This window comes from Erpetoichthys calabaricus, chromosome 18 (genome assembly GCF_900747795.2).
Source record: "Erpetoichthys calabaricus chromosome 18, fErpCal1.3, whole genome shotgun sequence".
NCBI classification, from domain to species: domain Eukaryota; kingdom Metazoa; phylum Chordata; class Cladistia; order Polypteriformes; family Polypteridae; genus Erpetoichthys; species Erpetoichthys calabaricus.
In genome coordinates this window covers 87,875,835-87,899,663 of record NC_041411.2, presented here as the reverse complement: position 1 = coordinate 87,899,663, position 23,829 = coordinate 87,875,835, and the positions used below count along the sequence as shown (strand labels likewise).

General features: G+C 36.1%; 1 protein-coding gene across 1 annotated transcript; it reads left to right on the top strand.

Annotated features, from left to right (window-relative positions):
• Nucleotides 1-6,086: 6,086 nt before the first annotated feature.
• Nucleotides 6,087-16,497, top strand: iho1 (interactor of HORMAD1 1). The gene is made up of 8 exons (XM_028824216.2): nucleotides 6,087-6,233; nucleotides 7,385-7,465; nucleotides 8,356-8,518; nucleotides 8,620-8,777; nucleotides 9,206-9,254; nucleotides 9,626-9,713; nucleotides 14,274-14,368; nucleotides 14,617-16,497. The coding sequence occupies exons 2-8, from the start codon at nucleotides 7,410-7,412 to the stop codon at nucleotides 15,961-15,963; spliced, it is 1,956 nt and encodes a 651-aa protein (XP_028680049.1). The 5' UTR covers nucleotides 6,087-6,233; nucleotides 7,385-7,409; the 3' UTR covers nucleotides 15,964-16,497.
• Nucleotides 16,498-23,829: the final 7,332 nt, after the last annotated feature.

Genomic DNA, 23,829 nt, shown 5'->3' with positions numbered 1-23,829 from the left:
GTTTTATTTTGCGTGTTTTAGTACTGTTGACTGGACTAGGTGCTCTCAAGCTGTCTCTAAATCTGAAATGACTCCAAGGAGACCCAAAGTGGATTAAACAAAGGTGTTTTACTAAACTAACAATAAACACAAGGAGGGAAGAACAAGGAAAAACCTCAAAGGATCAAGCAAAGGGAAAACAATAAACATACTATAGCTGTATTGGCCGATTCTAACAGGCTTTTTGATACCTTCCTATCAGATTGAGTACATGTTGGTCATATTCATCTTAAATACACTAAGGGACTCCCTTCATATCTGCAACATCTTCATTCCACTCTCCCTGGCTTCTCTTATCTGTGTCAGATGAATCATTGTCTGATTCTCCTCCCAACAAGTTCAACAACCCCCTGGCTGGAAGGGTCTTTCATTTCCCTCTCATAGCCACTTTCAGTCCCCCACATACCAAAGTCAACAGGCTGGACTTCTCCTTATTGACTCCTGATGTCCCTGACATCAGCACCATAAAAAAGGCCTTTTAAAGAGCCAATACATCACAGGTCTTTGATTGTTTTAAGCACTACTGTACTTAATCCTTCATTAAAAATTAAATACAGAAATAACATAACTGAACCTTAGTGACTTTGTCCAAAACAATAATTGTGCTGCTGTTGATTAATATTGTAAGGTTTCTAAACTCTACTGGGATCTCCCCCCAATGGGACAACACGAGGAAGAGCGTCCCGAAGCACTATCACCATGTCTGTCAGTTGCAGGGGCAACCACAGGCTCCCGGTGCTGTAGCGGCTTGCAGCAAAACCAAATCTGAGCCGATTGCGTTCGCGCTATAAGTGCCTGTCGTCGATGGGTGATACAAGGAACATTATAAATTCAGGGAACAGCATTACTTGGTCATGATCCTGCCTGTTTGCTATGTCTGTGTAAAGGAGAGTGGTAGATTCCGCTACAATAAATCCCCTCATAGACCCAGTGATCATCAAAGGTGACTGTGTGCAGATGGTGCAGACCTATAAATATCTGGGAGTGCAGCTGGATGATAAATTAGACTGGACTGCCAATACTGATGCGCTGTGCAAGAAAGGACAGAGCCGGTTATACTACCTTAGAAGGCTGGCGTCCTTCAACATCTGCAATAAGATGCTGCAGATGTTCTATCAGACAGTTGTGGCGAGCGCCCTCTTCTACGCGGTGGTGTGCTGGGGAGGCAGCATTAAGAGGAAAGACGCCTCACGCCTGGACAAACTGGTGAGGAAGGCAAGCTCTATTGTTGACATGGAGCTGGACAGTTTAACATCTGTGGCAGAGCGAAGGGCGCTCAGCAGGCTCCTATCAATTATGGAGAATCCACTGCATCCACTTAATAGTATCATCTCCAGACAGAGGAGCAGCTTCAGCGACAGACTGCTGTCACTGTCCTGCTCCACTGACAGATTGAGGAGATCGTTTCTCCCCCAAACTATGCGACTCTTTAATTCCACCAGGGGGGGTAAACGTTAACATTCAACATTATACATAGTTATTGTCTGTTTTTCACCTGCATTATTATCATTCTTTAATTTAATATTATTTATTGTATCAGTATGCTGCTGCTGAAGAATGTGAATTTCCCATTGGGATTAATAAAGTATCTATCTATCTATCTATCTATCTATCTATCTATCTATCTATCTATCTATCTATCTATCTATCTATCTATCTATCTATCTATCTATCTATCTATCTATCTATTCCTGTTTCAAGCGGAATAAAGCTGGTTTTGCTAAAGTACTGAGACTCAGCCTTGTGTTTTGGGGTGCAAGACAGGAACTCAGATGTCACAATAGATAGATAGATAGATAGATAGATAGATAGATAGATAGATAGATAGATAGATAGATAGATAGATAGATAGATAGATAGATAGATAGATAGATAGATAGATAGATAGATAGATAGATAGATACTTTATTAATCCCAAGGGGAAATTCACAACATTAATGGATTACATTAAATTCACAATATTAATGGACACTAAATTAAACGTTATATATGTTAACATTCTGTATTGTTTCTCATTGTATTTTATTCTGCAGTAGCCTGCCAATTTCTAAAGCTGCTCTAAAAATGATGGTAGACTAAACAAATTTACCAAAACAGCTCCAAGTTGTGGGGAGTAAGAGGGAGCTGTTATCACTAACCCCATGTGAAAGATTTTGAATTGGCACAAACAGTGGATGTAGAGGAGTAAACAAGGTTGAGGAGAGAGACTGGAGTGGAGTGTCGCAGTAGGAGCAATTTAAGATGGAACAGTTGCATTGAAGCATGGGCTCTTGATTCTTACCTTATTTTGGTCGCTGTGCATCATATGGTACTTTTAAGGACCACTTTTTTCTTTTTGTGTTTTTCTCACAATCAACCTGGCAGCTGCTAATGTATCACAAGCTAAGAACTACTGTTTTAAACAAAACAAACAAAAAAATATTACTACTTTGGCATCCTTTGCATTCACTGTGGTTTTTGAGGAGAGTTTGACAATACCTCCCACTGAAAGCTTTTGTCATATTTTATCACTTCTTGCCTGGATTAGTATAATTCTGTCCTTAATGGTTTTCTTTTATGATGCATCAACACTGAATGCACTGACCATTGGAAGAGACGGCCAGCAGCCCAACCTGGCCGGAACATCCAAAAGATGGAAGGATGGAGAAAAGCGACTGCTTTAGGGCACTGCCTCCCCCAAAACACTAGATGGCAGCTCCCCTGGTTTACAGTGGTGCCCCGGATTCCCACAGGGTACCATGGGACTTGGAGATCGATATCTCAGCCCTGCTGGGTACCATGGGTGCCGCCAGGGGGTGCTGTGGAAGAGACATATGGCATGACGTTTACACCTGACCCGGAAGTGCTTGCTGACCATGTGGGAGAAAGAGCAGAAGCATTTCCGGGTTGGCCAGTATGAAAGGAGGGGACTGACCTCACAGAAGGGAGCCGGAGTCAGGTGGCAGGTGGATGAAGCTTGCTGGGGGGAGTGGAGAAGAAAGAGAAGAGAAAGAAGAAGATTGTGTGGTGCCTATTATTTACTTGTGGCAGTGGTGGTGTCGAACGCTTTGGAAAGAGTTTTCCTAAAAATAAATGAGCACTTTGTGCTTTTAATTTCTGCCCTTTGATGAGCGACAGTGCCCTAAAGTGTACACACCATGTAACCCTTCAGCTGACTCAGCTAAGTTGGTTTCAATACAAGTATGGTTTACAAACCTTTGAAGTGAAATTTAAAAGTTGGCAACAAAACTGTTTATCTGGCTAGCATGTATGCATTATGCAATAAAGTTTGCAATTTTCCTCACTGTCCAAAAACATTATAATGTCCCATAGTGGCAGGTCACAGGCTTTGGAGATCTTCTACACAAAAATCATCATAATCAAATATTTTCGATCGGTAGAATCCTAATCCACTTTCTATAATTAAGTAATAATTTGATATTCTACATTACCTCAAATTGGAAAAAAAGAATATCTAATTCACTTTGCGAGGATCTGTTTGTAATTTGTCAAGAATACTTGCCTTAATTAAAGGATCAACGTCTGTGTGTCAGTCTAGTTGCTATGTCTCTGTCATTCCAAAAGATGGCAAATCACATACATTTTTACTTTCTCGTATACTAAGTATTGGGAAAGTACTGCAATCTTCCAAAAATTCGATTTCGAGATTTTGATGAAATCTCGACGTTTAATACCTTCCTGAGTCCGAAAATACTTTTTTTTTTTAAATTATTTCTGTGTGTCTGTCTGCGTGTGTATGTAAACATGATAACTTGAGTACGCTTTCACTTTGGTCAACCAAATTTTGCATACAAGTACTGCATTAGGTTCAAAACGTAGATTTCTATCAACTTTTGAGTTATTTCCGCTAACCGGATATTGAACTTTTTTATTCAACTTTACTTTTATAATAATTGTTTAATATATTATTGGTTTGATTTGTTGCTGATGGTTCTTTAATGTACAGAATATAAAAATATAATCATCGACTGGCGGTTTACTCCGCAAATATCCATTCCCATAGTATACGACAGGGGTAGGCAACGTCGGTCCTGGAGTGCCACAGTATGTGCAGGCTTTTGTTCCAACCCAGTTCCTTAACGAGAACTCAATTATTGCTGATGAAGCACATATTGCTTAAGTGACATTTTGATGCTTCATTTTAGTGGTCTCGCTTGTTAAGGTTCTCCAACCTTAATTGCTTATTTCAATCTTAAACTGCTGCATTCAGTGTTTTAATTGCTCCTTATTAGCAATAAGACGTAAAAGACAAAGCAGCCAGCAGTTCTCCAGTTAGCTTTTTTCCAATTACATCTGTGTGTGTTCATCATGCACGGTTTGATTTAATAAAACACTTAATAGAAAAATGTGACAGACTGAAAATGATCTGTTTTAGGCTTCAAATCATTTGGATGATATCCTTGGAAAGGAAAAAAATCTACGATATAAAAGCCTTACATTGCACAGACTAACAAGCCATAAAATTAAATAAGGTCTGAGATTGGCAATGATTGGTTTCTAATTAAACAATTGGGTTGAATGAAAACCTGTAGCCACTGCGGCTCACCAGGACCGACGTTGCCTACCCCTGTTTTACATCTTATTGCTAATAAGGAGCAATTAAAACACTGAATGCAGCAGTTTAAGATTGAAATAAGCAATTAAGGTGGAGAACCTTAACAAGCGAGACCACTAAAATGAAGCATTAAAATGTCACTTAAGCAATATGTGCTTCATCAGCAATAATTGAGTTCTCGTTAAGGAACTGGGTTGGAACAAAAACCTGCACATACTGTGGCACTCCAGGACCGACGTTGCCTACCCCTGGTATACGAGGAAGTCCAGGGGAGACCACTCCCGATTTTTACTAATGAAATGCATTGTATTTGTCATTCATATATATGGCGCATCAGAAACGCCTATTAATAATTCATTTTATTACAACATGTATTACAAAATACATTCCAATAGAAAATGAACTTGAAACGTTAACGTTGAGGTCTACGAGAATTGTGTAGGTCGCGTAGTGGTAGCGCTACTGCCTTGCAGTAATGCCTGCGTTCGCATCCCGTGTGGTAGAGAGAAAAGCGCAATATAAATTATTATTATTACGTAGATTACATTTCAGCCCGTTTTAGAAGGGTAGCACTGATGGTTCATTCGTATCATAATCTAAACTAAGCTTGGGCCTGTGATGATCACATTTCCATTTTTTTTTTCATCAAGGACCACTGGAGCTGTTTCACTACACCTGAATCTAATGCATTTTCTCTATAACATATTGTATTTGAAGCTTTTCACTAGATTGCCTTTGTTCATTGTGTTTTGTTAATAAAAAAACACGTAGTGGTCTTTGATTTGCTGACTAGCACATCTCCTGAAATCTCTACGTTGCCAGTGCTTCTTTTTAACCGGCGACTAGAAGTTGATCATGCAGTGGGCTGGCGCCCTGCCAGGGATTTGTTCCTGTCCTGCGCACTGTGCTGAATGGTATTGGCTCCAGCAGACCCCCGTGACCCTGTGTTAGGATAAATAACTGACTTACTGAAGAATGATGGGCTGCATTCTCACTGTTGCTTTCTGGAATTGTTCTTATTATTTTAACACTATCCGATTGGCTTCACCTTATTTTCTCATGCTTAGTATTTTTTTGCCTAAGTTGGTTTGCAGTTTCCTTTGTGCATTATTTTAAAACCTGATATGTCAACCAGTTCCAAATGTCCCCCCGTGTCTGTCAAAAACCGCACTGATGTTTCTAGAACACTACGGTTTTAGTTTTGCCTTTACTGTCCACTACTTCATGCCTTGTATACTTCACTAAAATTGTGTTTGCGGTCCGTGGTGTAAACTGTTCTACCAAGTGCAGGCCGACTGACTGTATTAGTGCATCTCTTTAACGTACCAGCCGTGGACGTCGGTGCTGTTTTCCAAACTCCAAAGCCAACACGAGGTCCGATCAACACTTTAAGGCCACCGTTAAAGTAACACACGTGCCATCGATTTTCTTCGTGGTTTAGGAGTTGATATGTTCTCCTCCATGCCCATCTCCTACTCATCACATGGCTAGTTGTGACAGGCTGCGAGGAGTCCAACGAGCTGAAGCGCGCGCCACCTGAGACGGAGGAATGGGCGGGAGAATGGCAGGCATAAGCGTCTCGTTGGGGGTGTTGCACTGTTAATTCCACGTAACGTGGACATCACTTGTAGAAATAAAGGTAAAACTTTTATTGTTCTTTTCACGGATTTGGTAGAAAAATGCCCGCGCCGCCTAACAAAATGGCGTCTTTCCTTTTAGCTCGTGTGCACGTATTGGGCTGGCGTACAAAGTGTGTTGATTTTAGGAGGCTTCATCAAATACAGTACAACGATTTTTGGTTAAGTTCTAGGGCAGTAAAATGCCAGATCCGTAACATTAAAGAGCAACGGTTTTGAAGATCCGTAAAAGTAACCGTTTGCTGAAAAGTCCGATTCTGCAACTAAACAAGTCGTTTCGTTCTCTTCTCGGAAATTGTTGTGAAAGTAGCGTGGAAGAGGCAGATGGCACAACGATACTTTTATTTTACGTCAGTCCGGCTGATTTCTTCAAACGCTGGCGTTTCCACAACGTAGCGAAATTACATGTACTCAGCATCATAGAACACGAATAATTTAAAGCTTTGATTTTTCAAACGCCGACCAGGACATAATGATTTGCAGAAGTCAGTGTTTTTGTATTCGATGCAGTGTGAAATGTTCTCAGGGGCAATATTGCCAGATTAGATTTCTCCTTAAAGCAAAGTAGTTTCTCATTTTGTCAGTATTTATTAGACTGTGTTCATTAAATTTGAAATGGCCCTGTCAGTAAAAGACCTGCCAAATATGCCCACCTCAGCTTTGAATTGTGCACCAGTGGAATTTTTACACAGGCATATAAAACAGTTCAATAGTAATGAAAAGTCATTCGATGACTTCGATGTTTCCATCTGATTGGTTTTATGACTCCTCACATTGTTCTTAAATTATCCCAACATTTTAATCCATCCATTTAAACAAAAGACAAACATGTTCTAAATGGAAGTTGAACACACTCCTGAAAAGAAGTGACAAGTAAAAGAGCGACTTATGACAGAGTTAAGAGGAATTAAGAAACTGATTTATCAGTTTCATTACAGTACTATACTACTGTATAAAGCATCAGTGGTGGGGACTGATGCTGTGACCTTTTACTTTACAGGTTGATTGATTAGTGTAAGGTGGCAAGGTTTTGTGCAAGAACTTCCATGTTCACTTTTAGATATTATTTCTTTGTCATGTTTGCTGGCATCCCTACAAGTATTTTCTGTTTTACATTTTTATGTTATTCTCAATATTTTCATTTATGCTGCAGGGAAATTTGATGCTTAAAAATTACAATGAATCTGAATGTTTTGAATATTAAGGAGGTCCTGAGCATTCCTCCTGGGGCACGGTAGGTAACCTTTTATTGGGTGAAAAACTTTTTCAGTAGTAGTAGTAGAATTGTCACAGATACAGAGTACAGAAAATTCTTACCTGCTTTTCCTAAACATTACAGCTGTTTAACATCATTTTTATATAAAAAATTTTAACATCATTTATGTATTTTCTTGGTTAGTTCATAAAAAAGCTATTTTTAATTTTTTTTTATCATTTACAGAGAATGTAATGTTTATCAAGAATTTACTTGCTTCATTAGATTAATACTTGAAATGTTTGAAATGTTGGAATTGGTGATGACCATGCTGTAAAGTAGAGCTTGTTATTTTCTGTCTCGAGTACACTTCCTGTAGTTGAGAAACATTTTGGCAGAAAAATCTTTCAAGCAAATTAAATCTAATCAAGATTTCAACAAAACAAAATGATCAGCTTTAACCTCCCACTCTCCCCAAATCTATATTTTATAACAGTTCCAACTGATTGTTCACAAATGGAATTATAAGTCCTGTAGTTTCTCAGCCCTTCGCCCCATCAAAGTGGGTGTAGGAAATCTTAAGAAGGTTTTAAGAAGTTTCCTCAATAAGAATGTTATCAAACAACCAATATGAGAATTTATTAATTAATATTTTAAGGAATGAAGTATGCTAGTTTTTTCTGTGTTTTTATGGTATGTGAACAAGCACATAAAGCCCATAAAGTAAAAATAAAAAATGGCATTTTTCAAAATTTGAGAAGCAAAGAATAAATATTTAAAATGTTAAAGGTTTATGGTTTAAAAATTGACATTATCCTATTTTATATTAAAGTGTGTTATTTTTTCTCTCATTTTTATATTTATATATTAATATAGAAATTACAAAATATATATAATTGTTATTACCTTAAAAATATACATTTTCACAGAACATTCAAACCATCTAGCCGAAGCAATAATCCAAGTGACTATTCAAGCCTGTCTGATTCCCAGTTACTTTATGGATCACAGGTCTGTAATGATTATTCACAATCCCAAGAAGTGAATTTTTACTCCAGGCCATCCTCATCGTCCCAACATAGTTCTCAGGAAGTAAGTTGTCATAGGAAATGTATTTTAATAAGAAATCCTCACAGAACCTGTATGTTCCCTTCTTATATTTTCTTGAAATTGTGCTATTGTTTTCTTAACAGTTCAATGAGCCCAGATTTTCGACAAAATATCAGTCAAAACCACATTTATTTGGTGGTGACTATACAGAAAAAAACAAAGGTTCATATTATGAGAAGAGTAAGGGCATATTAGAGCAATTTGAAGTCATGAAGAAAAAGGCCAAAGAAAAAGAGGAAAGGTAAATACACCAATGTAGACTACTTGTGGTAACTACGTTTTTCGGTTTGACTGTGTTTGCTACTTGTTGTGTAAGTATGTATTATGTGGAAAAATGTCAGCTCTAAAATGCCTTATAGATTTATTTTTAATATACATTTTTACAAAAAACTATTAGTTATGGAGGTAGATTGTTACAATGCTAAGTTAAATAATTTAAAATTTCAACTAGTCAGTTTTAGCCAATACCTTTTAAGTGAGCACTGTTATAATACAAACTATAAATGTGATAAAGTAATCTCAAAATAATTTTCCATACAATGTCTGAATTGACCTGTAACATTATGAATTATTTTGAGAAGATGCTATAAATGTTTGTGAGTGCATTTTTTGTTTGATCTTATTATTAAACATTTTTAAAATGTTTTGCAAAAATATTCTTACTTTCAGTGAGTTTCTACATAATGGACTTTCTCATATTCACACTTCTATAGATGGGGTAAGCTTTTTAAAATTAATTTTTTATATTAACACTTCAGCATCTAGAATTTGTGATTTTCATTTTACATTGGTGTAATACTTATTCAGTTAATGATAAATTAATTCACAAAAATGGTGGTCTGGAGGATTAGCTTTGGTTTTGATAAAACAAAAAATTTTAACCTCTAATTTACATGCAATCACATTTTTTATGCAGATTGTTTCAGCTGCTAATTGAAAAAGTTTTACAGCATTAATAAATATCCATGTTCTGGTAAACTGTAAGGCATTTTGTATTTTAAATGTATTTAATGAATATTTATTACCAAAAAACAAGATTAGTTGAACATTATAAATTACATTTTCTCCACTTATTTTGCATTAATTCAGATGAAATTGTGCTTAGGAAGTATTGAAGAAAACACCTCTTTCGTAAAGAAATTTTTATTGGAAAATTTGGATGGCTGTGCAAAGACATGTATGTATTGCCAAATAAAAATCATTTTTTTAAGATGAGCTTTAGAAAAAGCATTATACTCTTTTTATAGCCTGTATTTTGTTTATTTATGTAAATATCCAATAAATGTTATGAATGAATATTTTAAAAACATAGAAAACAATGAAAGCATTTTGGAAATAGTATACAGTTATATTTGTGTATGTGTTTAATATTCTGTCTCTTTATGTAAGGCTGTATGAAGACTCTGAAGCTCAGTTCAATTAAATGTTATCTTCGAAAGTATACTTCCACTTACACTATTACTGTATACTAGTTACAAATGCAGTGCAGCTGAATACGACATGAACCAGAAAACCTTTGTAAAAAAGAAATCAGAACAATGCAATATGCAAAACAGAAATATACTTTACATATACAGTATCTATATACTGTATATATGTTTTCTAATGTAAATTATCTTAAGCATTAAAATGTTTTTAAAATACCACTGTCCTATATCAAAAGCACACGTCAAATGATTATGGTACAAGCAAATAAAAATTAAAGTAAAACACCTCGAAGGTCTGATAGAGGGTCTCTTATTGGAAATGACATATTCATTCTGAAGTATATCAAGTATATCAGGACCCTACTGCTCAAAAAATTAAAGGAACACTTTTTAAACAGAGTATAGCATCAAGTCAATGAAACTTCTGGGCTGTTGATCTGGTCAGTTAAGTAGCAGAGGGGGTTGTTAATCAGTTTCAGCTGCTTTGGTGTTAATGAAATTAACAAGAGGTGCACTAGAGGGGCAACAATCAGACGTCCCTCAAAACAGGAATAGTTTAACAGGTGGAGGCCACTGGCATTTTCCCTCTTCATCTTTTCTGACTGTTTTTTTTTCCACTAGTTTTGCATTTGGCTATGGTCCTACTGGTAGCATAAGGCGATACCTGGACCCTACAGAAGTTGCACAGGTAGTCCATCTTCTCCAGGATGGCACATCAATACCTGCAATTGCCAGAAGGTTTGCTGTGTCTCCCAGCACAGTCTCAGGGACATGGAGGAGATTCCAGGAGACGGGCAGTTACTCTAGGAGAGCTGGACAGGGCCATAGAGGGTCCTTAACCCATCAGCAGGACCAGTATCTGATTCTTTGGCCAAGAAGAGACAGGATGAGCACTTCCAGAGCCCTACAAAATGACCTCCAGCAGGCCACTGGTGTGAGTGTCTCTGACCAAACAATCAGAAACGGACTTCATGAAGTTGGCCTGAGGGCCCGATGTCCTTTAGTGGGCCCTGTGCCCACTGCCCGGCACCGTGGCACTTGATTGGCATTTGCCATAGAATACCAGAATTGGCAGGTTCACCACTGGTGCCCTGTGCTTTTCACAGATGAGATCAGGTTCACCCTGAGCACATATGACAGACGTAAAAGGGTCTGGAGAAGCCATGGAGAATGTTATGCTGCCTGTAACATTGTTCAGCATGACCGGTTTAGTGATGGGTCAGTGATGGTCTGGGGAGGCATATCCATGGAGGGACGCACAGACCTCTACAGGCTAGACAACAGAACCTTGACTGCCATTAGGTATCGGGATGAAATCCTTGAACCCAATGTCAGACCTTATACTGGTATAGTGGGTCCTGGGTTACTGCTGGTGTGTGACAATGCCCGGTCTCATGTGGCAAAAGTATGCAGGCAGTTCCTGGAGGATGATGGAATTGATACCACTGACTAGCCCCCACTCTCGCCTGACCTAAATCTGATAAAACACCTCAGGGACATTATGTTTCGGTCCATCCGATGCCACCAGCTTGCACCTCAGACTGTCCAGGAGCTCCGTGATGCCCTAGTCTAGATCTGGGATGACATCCCCCAGGACACCATTCATCGTCTCATTAGGAGCATGTCCACCCAACATTGTCAGGCATGTGTACAAGCATGTGGGGGCTGTACAAACTACTACGATTTGGAGTTGCTGCAATGAAATTTCGGCAAAATGGACTAGCCTGCCGCATCATTTTTTCACTTTGATTTTCGGGGTGTCTTTGAATTCAGCCCTCTGTAGGTTGATAATTTTCATGTCCATCCAACAATGTGGCATCCTTTCGTTCCTAACACATTACCCAGTCCATATCAGTAGAGATATTCAGCATGATATTTTTTCCCCATTGAGATCTGATGTGTTTTCAAAGTGTTCCTTTAATTTTTTTGAGTTTATTTAGTATATTAAGTACCACCTCAGGATACAGAGAAAAGAAGGAAATTTTGAAAAACTGTCAAATCAATTGTCTGCTACACATTCAACAAAAGCCATATGAAGTGCCAATTCAAAAGTAATAAGATGTTAATCTTTATTTAAATTCTGAGGCCAAAGGTGCCCATCTGTTATTGGTAAGTATATCCTTTCAGAGTTTGGAGGTACTACAGCTAAAGGCCTGACCTCCTATTGTAACCTTTACTTATCCCTGAAAATTTAACTTGAATATCTTTGTAAAGTTTCAGTTTTTATACAAATTTTTCTTATAATTGTTAAATTATTAACTGTTCCAGGATAATGAATTAATCATAATGCAAAACAATTAAATAATTTTCTCATAATTAATAATATAGATTATACCACACTGTGAACAGTAGAGGACACTCTTATTCCATCTCTAAAACATGTCATGATACCAGAAAATATGTTTTACAAATGCATTATTATGGTAGAATTCAGTATACTGTATTTCACTGTTTAAAGAGAATTAAAATATTTAAATTAATAAAAAGAAAATTAACTGTGTAATATATACGTGGATAGAAGGATAATCCATTAAACAGCTTTAGTATAGTTACTCTAAATATGCAAGTAATGTAATTTCCAGTTTGTCAACAAATGAGTTTGAGAAAGGACAGATATATAGACAGGCAGATTTTATAATTTTAGTGTGCACTGCTGAGCTTAGTAATAATTTTTTAAGATATCCTGCAGTGGACTGCTGTCTCATTCAGGGATGGTTATTTCTTTGCACAGAAAGACACTCTAGCTCCCTGCAACCCTAAATTTGGATTAAGTGAGTTGGGAGATAAATTGAAGCAGAATAGGATCAAGGTGGTCAGTACTAACATCCTGTATCTTGTCATTATCCACATGGTCTTTACACGGTCTTCATTGATTTTAAAATGGTGCTTAGCCTTCTGTACAACAAGCTCTGGATTACTGTGGAGTTTAAAAGTCTCCTGAATGATAAGAAAGAGAACTTTCAAATTCTGATGACAAAAGGCCCTGAAGAGTGTTGAAAAAAGCTGAAAGAAGGGAATGAAGCTTACAAAGCTAAAATAGAAAATAATCTCACTCATAGTTTGAATTGGACAAGACATATTCACTGGGCTCAGTCAATCTAGGGTTTAGGTGCTGAAAGAGAATGTGACAATGCTAATGCTCTGAAACCATTTTTAAAGAGATTTTTCCTTTCACCACCACCTTCTTTCAAAGGCCAGCTGCACCACACCATCTCTACTACATCATCAACTCCTACCACCTCAACTGATGGCCAGTGATGAGTCCAAGTTTGACAATAACTATGAGCTGTCCGTAACTGATGATGAACTTTGTCGTATGTTCTGTTTCCTGTTCAGTTTGTGAAAAACATCTTGTGTTGTTGGAGTTTAAAAGACAGACACCTCTTGAGACAAGTGTCCTCTGACATCATGAAATTGTTAAAGACGCTGGTCATGGACGATATGTGCTATCTTATGAAAGACCATTTGGATCCACTGCAGTTCTCCTATCAGACAAATATTGGAGTAGGAAGTGCAATTATCTGTCTACTCCTCAAGGCTTATTCAAATCTGGACAAAACTGGCAGCACTATGAGGATTATATTTCTTTGATTTTTCTAGTGCCTTCAACCAGCCTTTCTTTTTAGGGGATAAGCTCATGAATATGCAGGTGTATGAGCATATTACGTCCTGAGTAATGGACTATTGGTCTGACATATAGTCCATTCTTATTCAGAAGGTCATGCAATTTTGCATACATTTTCAAATGATTCTGCACAAATTGGGGTTATTGACAAGGGAGATGAGACAGAGTATAGAAGTCAAGAGGAGACTTTTGTATATTTGTGCAAAGATAATTGCCTCTTACTTAACATCCGTAAAGTCAAGGAACTGGCTATTGAAAACACGAACTTGAGGGACCACATAAATGACATCCTGGACTGGTCTTGTACAACAGAGGCACTACAGTATATAAGAAAGGGCAGAGCACACCCTTCTTTTCTTAGGAAACTGCATTTCTTTAATGTGGGGAGTCATTTCTGTTCTTATAGTATTTATTGAGCTGCAAAAAAGCCAAATTTCCCCAAATAAAGTATCTCTCACTAGCTAAAACAGTAACCTTTAATATATCTTAAAACTAGATGTTATTAATTAAAGACAAGTGTATACATTTAAAAATCATATTCTTTAAGTACCACTTTTTCAGTATGCTAGCAATTCTTTTTCACTGCACTAATTTCAAAAGTTTAATTTTTAATGTTCATGTTTTAAAATAAAAAAAAAACTATATTATTGAAGGACATTTGCAAAAGTAATCTGTTTGTTTTCAGTGCAAGAAAAACTTTCTTCATATTACGAGTCTGTACAAAGCACACTGACATCCCAACACCAGTCTTTACAGGAGATTGAACAAACAGAGATTTCTGTAAGTGCAATTTGATTAATTTATTTCATAAATGCTTATTCAGTAAAATTCAATCTTCTCTAAATATGGAAACAATCAGAATGAAAGTTAAATATAAAGGGAAGACCATTATAACTTGTTTACAACTTTTAACTTAAATGTTTGGGATTATTAAATATACACATTTATTAAAATCTGCTTCTAGTCATGTAAAATTAATATTATTTGCAACGGTCAAAATGATATTTTATTTTTTGTCTTCTTTCTAGATCAAAAGTGAGACTTTTGCATTGAAGTCTGTTGTAACTACGTTTCAAGAGAACATGGAAAATATAAGATTACAAATATGCAGAGATCATCAAGAAGTTTGTGAAAAACTCAAAATATTGTCAAATATGTCTCAGTATGATGAAATTCTGTCTGTGTTAAATGAACTAACTTCAACATTTAGGCCTACCTGTAAATTAAAAGATAACTTTGTCCAGACCTCTCCTGAACTGCTCAAAAATGTGTGTCTAGTCAGTGAACACAAAACATATTTTGAAAACCATATGCTAGATCATGCAAAAAATACATTGGTGGTTAGAACCCCAGAAAAAGAAAAATTGTTATGTTGTGATTCTGGTGAATATTTAAGTCAAACAAAAAATAGTAAGGTAAAGAGAGTTTACAAGAGCACTGAAATTTCTAAATCACTTATACCAGAAATAGTAAAACAAAACTGTATCCATAGTGTATCAAAGGACGAATCCCGCAGATTAAAGTATCAGTATGCGTCAAATAGAGATGAAACATTTCCAGTGAACTCTGGGGAAGTTACTTCTGTACAAGATACATATTCTAATCTCAGTCAAGAAAAGCAAAACAAAAGGGAGAATTGTAATAAAAAAGATACATTTTGGCCTCAGAAACATTTAAATACTCCCTTTACAGAAAATATGCATTCTAAGGAACTAGACAAAGATATGTATGATATTTATTTAAAAAACACAACATCTCAGCCTTTTAAATGTAAAACTAAACCAGCCTTTAAAGACTGCAGAAGCAGTAATAGTAAGACTGGATTTAAAAAGGGGCACATAAGAAATAAAGAAGTAAAAAAGAAGTACAGAGTATTTTCAACAAGAAAAAATGCAAAGAGTAGCAGCTTAACATTTTCACAAGGTCATCATGATAAGTGTAAGTTGACTGATGATGGTGACATCAATAAATACAGATCCTATGAAGAAAACACAGTTCGAGGTTTGAGCTTCGCTGGTAAACAAGAAGTCTCTATGTTTTCTGAAGTGCCACAGCGCCCAAGAGTGATATTACCTGTATCTTATATTGGAAATACCTTGATAGATGATAAAGAAAGTGTAAAGGCTGAGTACAAAGCAATTTCCAGAATGCCAAACAAACAGAATAATATGGTAGATGCATTCCATGATGATGACAGGCAGACTCGCTTTATTACACTACTTAACACAAGACCATTTTCTTGGTTGAGTCCAATGAGTCCAGTGCTATGCATGTCCCCTGTTCCTGTAGTGGTAGCATCAACACCAAAACAAGTGAAGGAAAAGAATTTGCACTCACGCTTTTATGTGCTTAACTTTAGTGACGATTCAGATTAAAAAATGTTATAATTCGCTGCTTATGTATTTTAATAGAAATGCAACTTTAAACCCTAAGTGCTATTCCTTTTAGAATGGTTATATGTAAAAAGTATGCTTAGAATAAACTAATTAATTACATAATGCACAACCTAAAAGGACTTTAAAGTAAGAAAATACTTTCGACTTTAACTGTTTTTGTAATTGCTTTAGAGAATTGATATGCACAGTAAAAAGTTATTTGTTTTATTTAAGTTTACATAGTCTTAAAAAAACATTGGTTGATTAAGTGTCTTGTTACTGTATATTGACATGGTTTGTTCCAATAATATTTACAGAAATTGTCATCAATAAAATATGAATATAATTTATAATGAATGGTTTGGTTTTTTGGAGAGATACCATTATGGGTTAGCCAGATTAGATGGACAGAATTTGGTGAGACTAACTGTAGACATGGTTTTATTCTGTAAAACTTGGTAAAGATGCCTATGTTTTGTTACTGTATCAGCAGTATCTAGTTACAAGAAAAGAGGGGATAGTTATCAAAGAATCACATTGGTAGGACATAGTATTTCTTTATTCAAATAACTCCTGGAATCAACAAATCAATAAGCCTGTTTTATATTTTATAGTCTATTAAATTTTATTTTTAGGGAAGAGACATTTTATAGTTTCTGTTCTCATCCTAGATGTTTATGGACTCTATATAGTACACTAAATAAAGTATGGTAGATACGAGTGTCACTCAGTTATAAACAGGAATTTTCATGCTCTGTTCTCATATAGAGTGCAAGGTAGACATGACTCATTGGACAAACACATGCATGTTTGAAGTTGTCGTTAGTAGTGCTAGCTGTCGGAGCAGGAGGTACACAGCAGTGTTGCACAGTGAATTATTATTACATTTGTGACAAATGAAGGAGTCATTCCATCTCAGATTTATTCAAGACTTAAAAATCAGTTTGGGGAAGAGTGTCAGTCTCAGTCTAAAATGTATAATTGGTGAAGGTCATTCAGAGAGGGAGTATCATGTCTTTGGTCCACTTGAGAAATTTTTAGGAGGGGAGAAATTCAAGTCAAATGGGTAGGTTATTGATGCTGTGCAAGAATGGGTCAGCATGCAGTCAAAAGACTTCTACTCCTGAGCACTGGAACAAGTGGATTGCAGTGGCAGGAGACTATTGAGAAAAATAGCGTGTAAGTCATTTCATTGTATAAGTGTAGCTCATAAACGCCTCTGGTATATTGTATATTGCTTTCATACAGTATACATTTTTTCATATTTAATAAACAAAAATTAATATATTCCAGTAATTTAAAGTGCATTGATCTTGGGTCAGTAGATGCAGAGTAATTATTATTTCCTCCGTCATTTGCTTTTAAAAGAGCATTTTTTCAAAACAGCTTACAATTGCATCCAGTAGAGAGGTAAGTCCAAACATGAAAGAAAAGTCTTAAAACTTAAGCAGTCTAAATCGCAAGTAAATTGGGTGTAGAATATGTGCCTGTAGTGGTGATATAGTTAGAATAGGTTAGTAGGTAAAGATAAAATTGCCTGAATAAAAACAAAAAAGAACACTGTACAAAATGTATAAACCAGAATTAAAGTAACTTTGTGATTTGCACAAACACAATGATGAGCAGAGTAGTGACGTCTTTGGATCAGTATGTATTAGTACTCTCTACTTTGAAGCGGATGCATTTAGTAGGTCTTAGTCTTTTGTCTTTAAACCTTGGTGTTGGTCGATAATTGGTCATACTATTTAGATATGCAAGGATGTACAGTATATCTTTTTTTTTTTTACTAAAATAAAAAATGCAGTTTCATCTAACATACCACATTCCAAACAGCATGCCCTCATAAAATAACAAAATAAAGTAACTTCAAAAATACTAGGTTAAAAAGTATACTGTATAAATATATCATATTTAAAGATTTCTTTAAACTATATAAATATATAAATATATATATATATATATATATATATATAGTTATTGACCATTGTTATTTTGAGGTACTGAGAATAATACAACATCCTCAAATCCACGATAATTGGTTGCTGCTGCTCCTCCATGCAGGAAACGGCACTGGGACCAGTCCACTAAAGGGCCCACACACACTTGACTAATGTGGAATAGCCGTAAACACAGGTCTGAGAAATGTGGGAGGAAAACACACACCAACCCAGGGATAAGGTGCAAATTCCACACAATGACTAGGTGAAGAATTAAAACTCAGGAAATTGGCAGCAGTCCTATTAACTGCACCACTACGATACACTGTTTTATTGAACACTATTATTTTTTTTTAATTCACTATTGTTTTGTATTTTATTTTAAAATGCAACATTAGTAATCTGCTCCACTGGGCTCTGGGTTCATATCCTGGCCTACTCCATGGGAAGTTTTCCCTTTTTCTGTTAGATTTTTTTTTAATCTTGGTTCTCCAGTTTTCCTCCAAAGACTTGTGTGTTTGATTAATTGGTAACTCCTAAGTGGCCCCATGCAATGCACTGATACCCCATCTAGGTGTTCACGCCCTGTGCCCAGTGCTGGCACCAACTATCCACAACCCTGAACTTTAAAAGAAGGTCAGAAAATGGATGGATATGTAAAATTTTACAATAGGTAAACCTATTTATAATAAATGTGCGTTATGAAATAATAATACAGTATTAATAGTTGAATATTAACATAAGAATTCATCCATCCATTTTGTAAACTGCTTACCTAATTGAGGGTCGATACAACAAAAATGATAATAGCATGCATACAAAATGCTTAGTGGGAAATTGTGTAGGAAATTCCTTTTAAATAGATGTAAAGACATTTTTGGACATTTATTTTAGATTGTGGAGATTTCAAAGCAAGAAACCGTGACATTACATTTTTTTGGTTTGACTAAACAAATATTTTTTTTAAATTATCCTCATTACATAGCATTATGACATAAAACATTCTGACAGGTATATCTGGGTTTGCCTTATAAAGCGGTCTTGACTGATTGGTAAAGTACATAGTTTTAAAATGCAGTAAAACTTCTTAATTCTAGGGAATTCCAAACTGTGTCAAGTATATGACTGTTTATGCTTTCTCCAAGACAATAGTCTTACTGTGTATTTTTCTTTAGCCAGATCTACAGTGTATTTGTAAATATGTTTTGCTTTCAGTGGTTATTAAATATGTACAGTATTTAAATATTCAGCAAGACCAACCGGCATGCAATTCTTTGCAAATATGTTCTAAATAACTCATGTCTTAAAATGCAGCATTTCTGCACTTTAACGCTAATTACACTCTAGTCATTAGTTGGCCAGCAACATTCTATCTTGTAAAGTTCCTTCAAAATAACGGACATTTTTACATAGCCTTCAATGTTTAATGACATACAGTATATACAGCTTCTCATTGTACTCATCAGTGTCCCATACACACTGATGTGTAACTGTATTTCTCCTAAGCACCAAGTCATTTCATTGAATCCACTTACTTGGTTACAAGATCACAGGAAGCCACAGCCAAGCTTGGCCATGTTGCGTGTAAGGCTAGGATCAATTTTGGCTTCACTACACATATTTATTATTGCCCTGGCTTCAGTATATTATCTGTATTTGGTGCTCAATTCATTTCTCAGTAACAGATTAATTTTAATTTTTGCATCATATGTTTGACTAAATGGTAATGGCAGCTTTTTAGACCACTAGTACATTTTTCCCAGAAATGCCAATTTATAGATTTTATAAATAATCCACCTTTCAATTTAAGTTTTCCAGAAATACGTTTTCCAGCAGAAATAAAAGAAGACATGAGTCTGTTTTATTCATGTGTACCGTTTGTGATGTATAATGCAGGTCAGCCTAGCATAAATCAATGCAACTACTTTATTTCTGTCACTTAAAAACCTGTCTTTTATAATAATACAGTTATTAAGTGACTTGACCACGAAGATAGTGCTTTATATACTGATCTGTTTAAAAAGCACCTGTTTATTGCCTTTTGTGCTTGTCTAGAAATCAAAACATTAGTCAAGTATAAATGGACTATTCATGCATTTGGTTAAATGGAACACTACCCTGGTCACACACATCAATTGCTCTTTTCGCTTGAAACCATCATTTTTAAATGCATAAGTTTATAAAGTAAAAAAAAAAAGACAAAAATAACACCAATGTAAAACTAGGAGACGGAGACATATTGACACGAAGCAAACTCAGAGGTGATCGGACTTTTTCAGTCGCAGCTCCAAAACTGTGGAACGATTTGCAGTTGCACGTTAGGCCTGCACCTTCACTTGCTGTCTTTAAATTCTATTTAAAAGCATCCCTGGCCTTTAACCCAGTATGATATGTTGACTATTTGTGTACTTTTTATTATGAATTTCTTCAGCTCTTATGTGTTTCTTTTACCCTTTGGTTATTGTGGGTCTGATATGTTAGGTTTTATTGTACAGCACTTTGGTTAGCCTTGATGTTGTTTTTAAAGTGCTTTATAAATAAATAAAAATTATGCTGGAAATATCCAAAATATTTCACAGTCAGCACCGCATATTACCAAAAAGTAGGTGATGTGGTGATTACTGCCATTTATTCAAATCCTGGAAACAGCTCAGGTTTCTGGAGGTTTTCCTGTCACACCCCAAACCTGTTAATTTAACTCTAAATTGGCCTGTGGTGTGCATGTGTAATAAAAAAACAGCAAAAATAATAATACATTTTATTTATTGGACACCTTTCTAAACACTCAAGGTCAGCTTACAAAGAGTTAAACAACAATAAAATATAAATAGGAACAGCTAAAACTAAAATCAACAGCAATGCTTCAAGAAAGAAGTAACAAACTTACAACAAAATCATAAACAAATAATAAAATCATATTTGATATGCCAATTTGAAGAGGTGTGTTTTAAGAGTAGGTTTAAATTTGGTTATTGAGTCTAGTTGGCAAATACGAGCAGCGAGAGATGTGAGCCCCCTATGCTTGTCTGGCTCCCCATCTGGCGCTAGTTTCTGCCTTGCACCCAGTGATGCTGGCATAGGGACCAGTCCCCAGGACGTTGAAGGGGATAACTGATGCACAATAAAAAAAAAAAAAAGTGCCACTTCTCCTTTAAATACTGAGCCAGTGCTTTGTCACATACTTTTCATAAATGTTTAATGCTCTTTGTAAATATTTTCCATTTTTATTTAAACTCAGACACACTTCCCTGAGTCAAACTGCTGGACAGAACTGGGTTTTGGCCTCTATGCATTATTATCATCCCCATCCTATTGAACTATTCCACTTAGTTTTGAACATCAATGAAGATTTCAGATAAAATCTACATTGAAAAGAAGGTTTTAAATGCCCTCATTTTTGGTAGATCCCTTTAAACAAGTTACATTCATTTTTAGGATGGCAAAAGTGGCTTCTGTTTTTTTCATGAGTGCTTCTGATTTTATGGTGTTTGCATGAACTCTGATGATTAATTAATGGATTCACAAATGTTATCATGGTGAGATTAATGGCTTTTATTACAGTGTATTTCTTAATCAGGTATCATCCTGCCTTCTGTTGCTGCTAAATAACTATGTTGGAAAAAAGGAAGAAGGAATCTCAGCTAGCAAGTTGAGTTGAAGATATACCCGATACACAATTACAAAAGGTATGCACTAGTTCTTTTCCACGTTAATGTGAGTGTAGATTTACAAATATGCTGACCAGAATTTTTTTAATTTGGTTTATTTATGCAAGGATTATAAATAATCATTCTTCAGTTGTAATGGAATCAAAGGCAAAAATAGTAGGACCCCCCCTTTGTCACAGACTTGGAATCTAATTACATTATGCCCCTTTTTAAAAAATCATCCACTTAAATACAGCATATATATTTATTTATATGTCCCACGAAGAATTTAATTATCATTAAAAACTTGAATAACCAAACAGGTTTGGTCATGGGCAAAAAAAAAAAAAAAAAAAAGGGAATATGCCAGTGGAACAGAAGTCCCATTTCACTTTAGACTTTGACCCAGGATTTTAACAACTCAAGTCTGGCTTGGTTTTCTGTTATCAGCTTACAGCGCTTTATACCCATTGACTAAGCTTACTGTATGTACCTCTGAGAAGTGTTGCACATTTAAGTTTTGTTTCTGTAAGCCATGAGCATTTGCCCTTTAAACAAAGCACTTGGTTCCATTATCTTGTCACATACTAATGTAAACCATATCCGAAGCAAAAGGTACAAGGCAGACAACTGATTTTGAATGAGACCCTAGTTCTTTACAGCAGTGGTCCCCAACCTTTTTGACAGCAAGGACCACTTTTTTAGATGCAAAATTTTCCACGGACCGGTTTTATACACAATTTACATAACAGTTCGCATACGTTTGCAACCCGAGATTTTTCTTTTTTTTTTTGCATATAACAAAGACATATGCTTTTCATTTGCCATTCCTACAGATTGCACATCACAAACATTAACACTGTTATCGTTTTTTTCGTGTCTGCCGTTTCTATAGGAGGGTGACAATGAGTTAAATTCCAATGGATGTTTTTCAGATGTTGACAAGCAATAAGTAAAAGGTAGCACTGAAAACCACAGAAAACAAAAACAGCAAAAAAAAAAAAACAGTACGAGGAAAGTTCGAAGAAAGAATTTTTTTTTTTTTTTTTACAATGTTTCTGTTTGGGGATCGTTGTGTAGCCTAAATGTGTACAACTGAGCAGAGGCCACAGATCTAACTGCTCTGTGGATGATTCATTCAAGCATTTAAAGGTCACTTCGTTGTAATGAAAGTATCTGCTGAATGTACTTCATAGTAACGACATTTCTATAGTCTCGTGTCATATGGGGAAACTGTCGGGACCATAAAAATACTTTGCTGTAATACTATCTCATCTTGATCTCTCTCCTCTCTCTGCGCCGCTGCAAAGCCCCGCCTGCCAAGCGTTCTGAGTGAGTCTCCGTTGCCGGCAGTTCTCTTGCGGCCCGACTGTCAGACGGCTGCGGCCCGGTAGTGGGTCGCGGACTGGTGGTTGGGGACCCCTGCTTTACAGGACACAGTCACATCAGAACAATTAAGAACCAATAACTAACCCTCTTAAATTATGGAAGTTGTCTAGAGAAGAACAAAACCTGTGCACAAATAGTTTAATGTGCAAAGCTAAAACAGAGTAACCAAGCTGAGATCTAAACCTTTGTCATCAGAGCTGTGAGGCAACGACAACCACTGTACCTTTGTTCAGCACTAAATCATAAATGCCACTTGTTGTATTTGATTTTGCTTTTCTCTTGTTCATCAAGCTGATGTGTAGCGACCACATTTTTCTTTAGCGTTTTATTCTTATTGCACAGTGGGATGAGTTTCCTCCAATGGGACCCCATCGGTGAGTTTTGAGACCATGTCATAAGCTTTTAATGTCTTAGTCAGATCACATCTTCCCCTGTGGATGACTATTTGTGCTGTTGATTTGCTCTTTGTGTGGTTGGTCTGTAGCAGGGGTTCTGAACTTGTGTTCCATGAAACCCCAGAGCTGCGCTAGCAAAATTTGGGACTCCACAAAAAAATAGCTTTTGAGCTGTAATTTATACTGTACTTTACAATTTGTAGAAATGTAAAAATTAAATTAGTTTTGAAAATATTAATACTCCATTTAAATTTTAGACTTTGTCCAATTTGAATCCATAAGAGTAAATAGTTCCAGTCTAACTACAGCAAATTGCGATATGCTTGGCTTGCTGTGTTGCAGTGCTGTCTGTCTGCCGCTTACTGTCACAGAGGTTGCCTACAGTTACAGCACGTGTGTATTTTGTATTCACATTCATTGTGTAATATCATCCCATTTACTTTTGATATAGAAATTTGAGTGGATATTCTTTTTTGTAAATGTGCAATGTTCTATTGT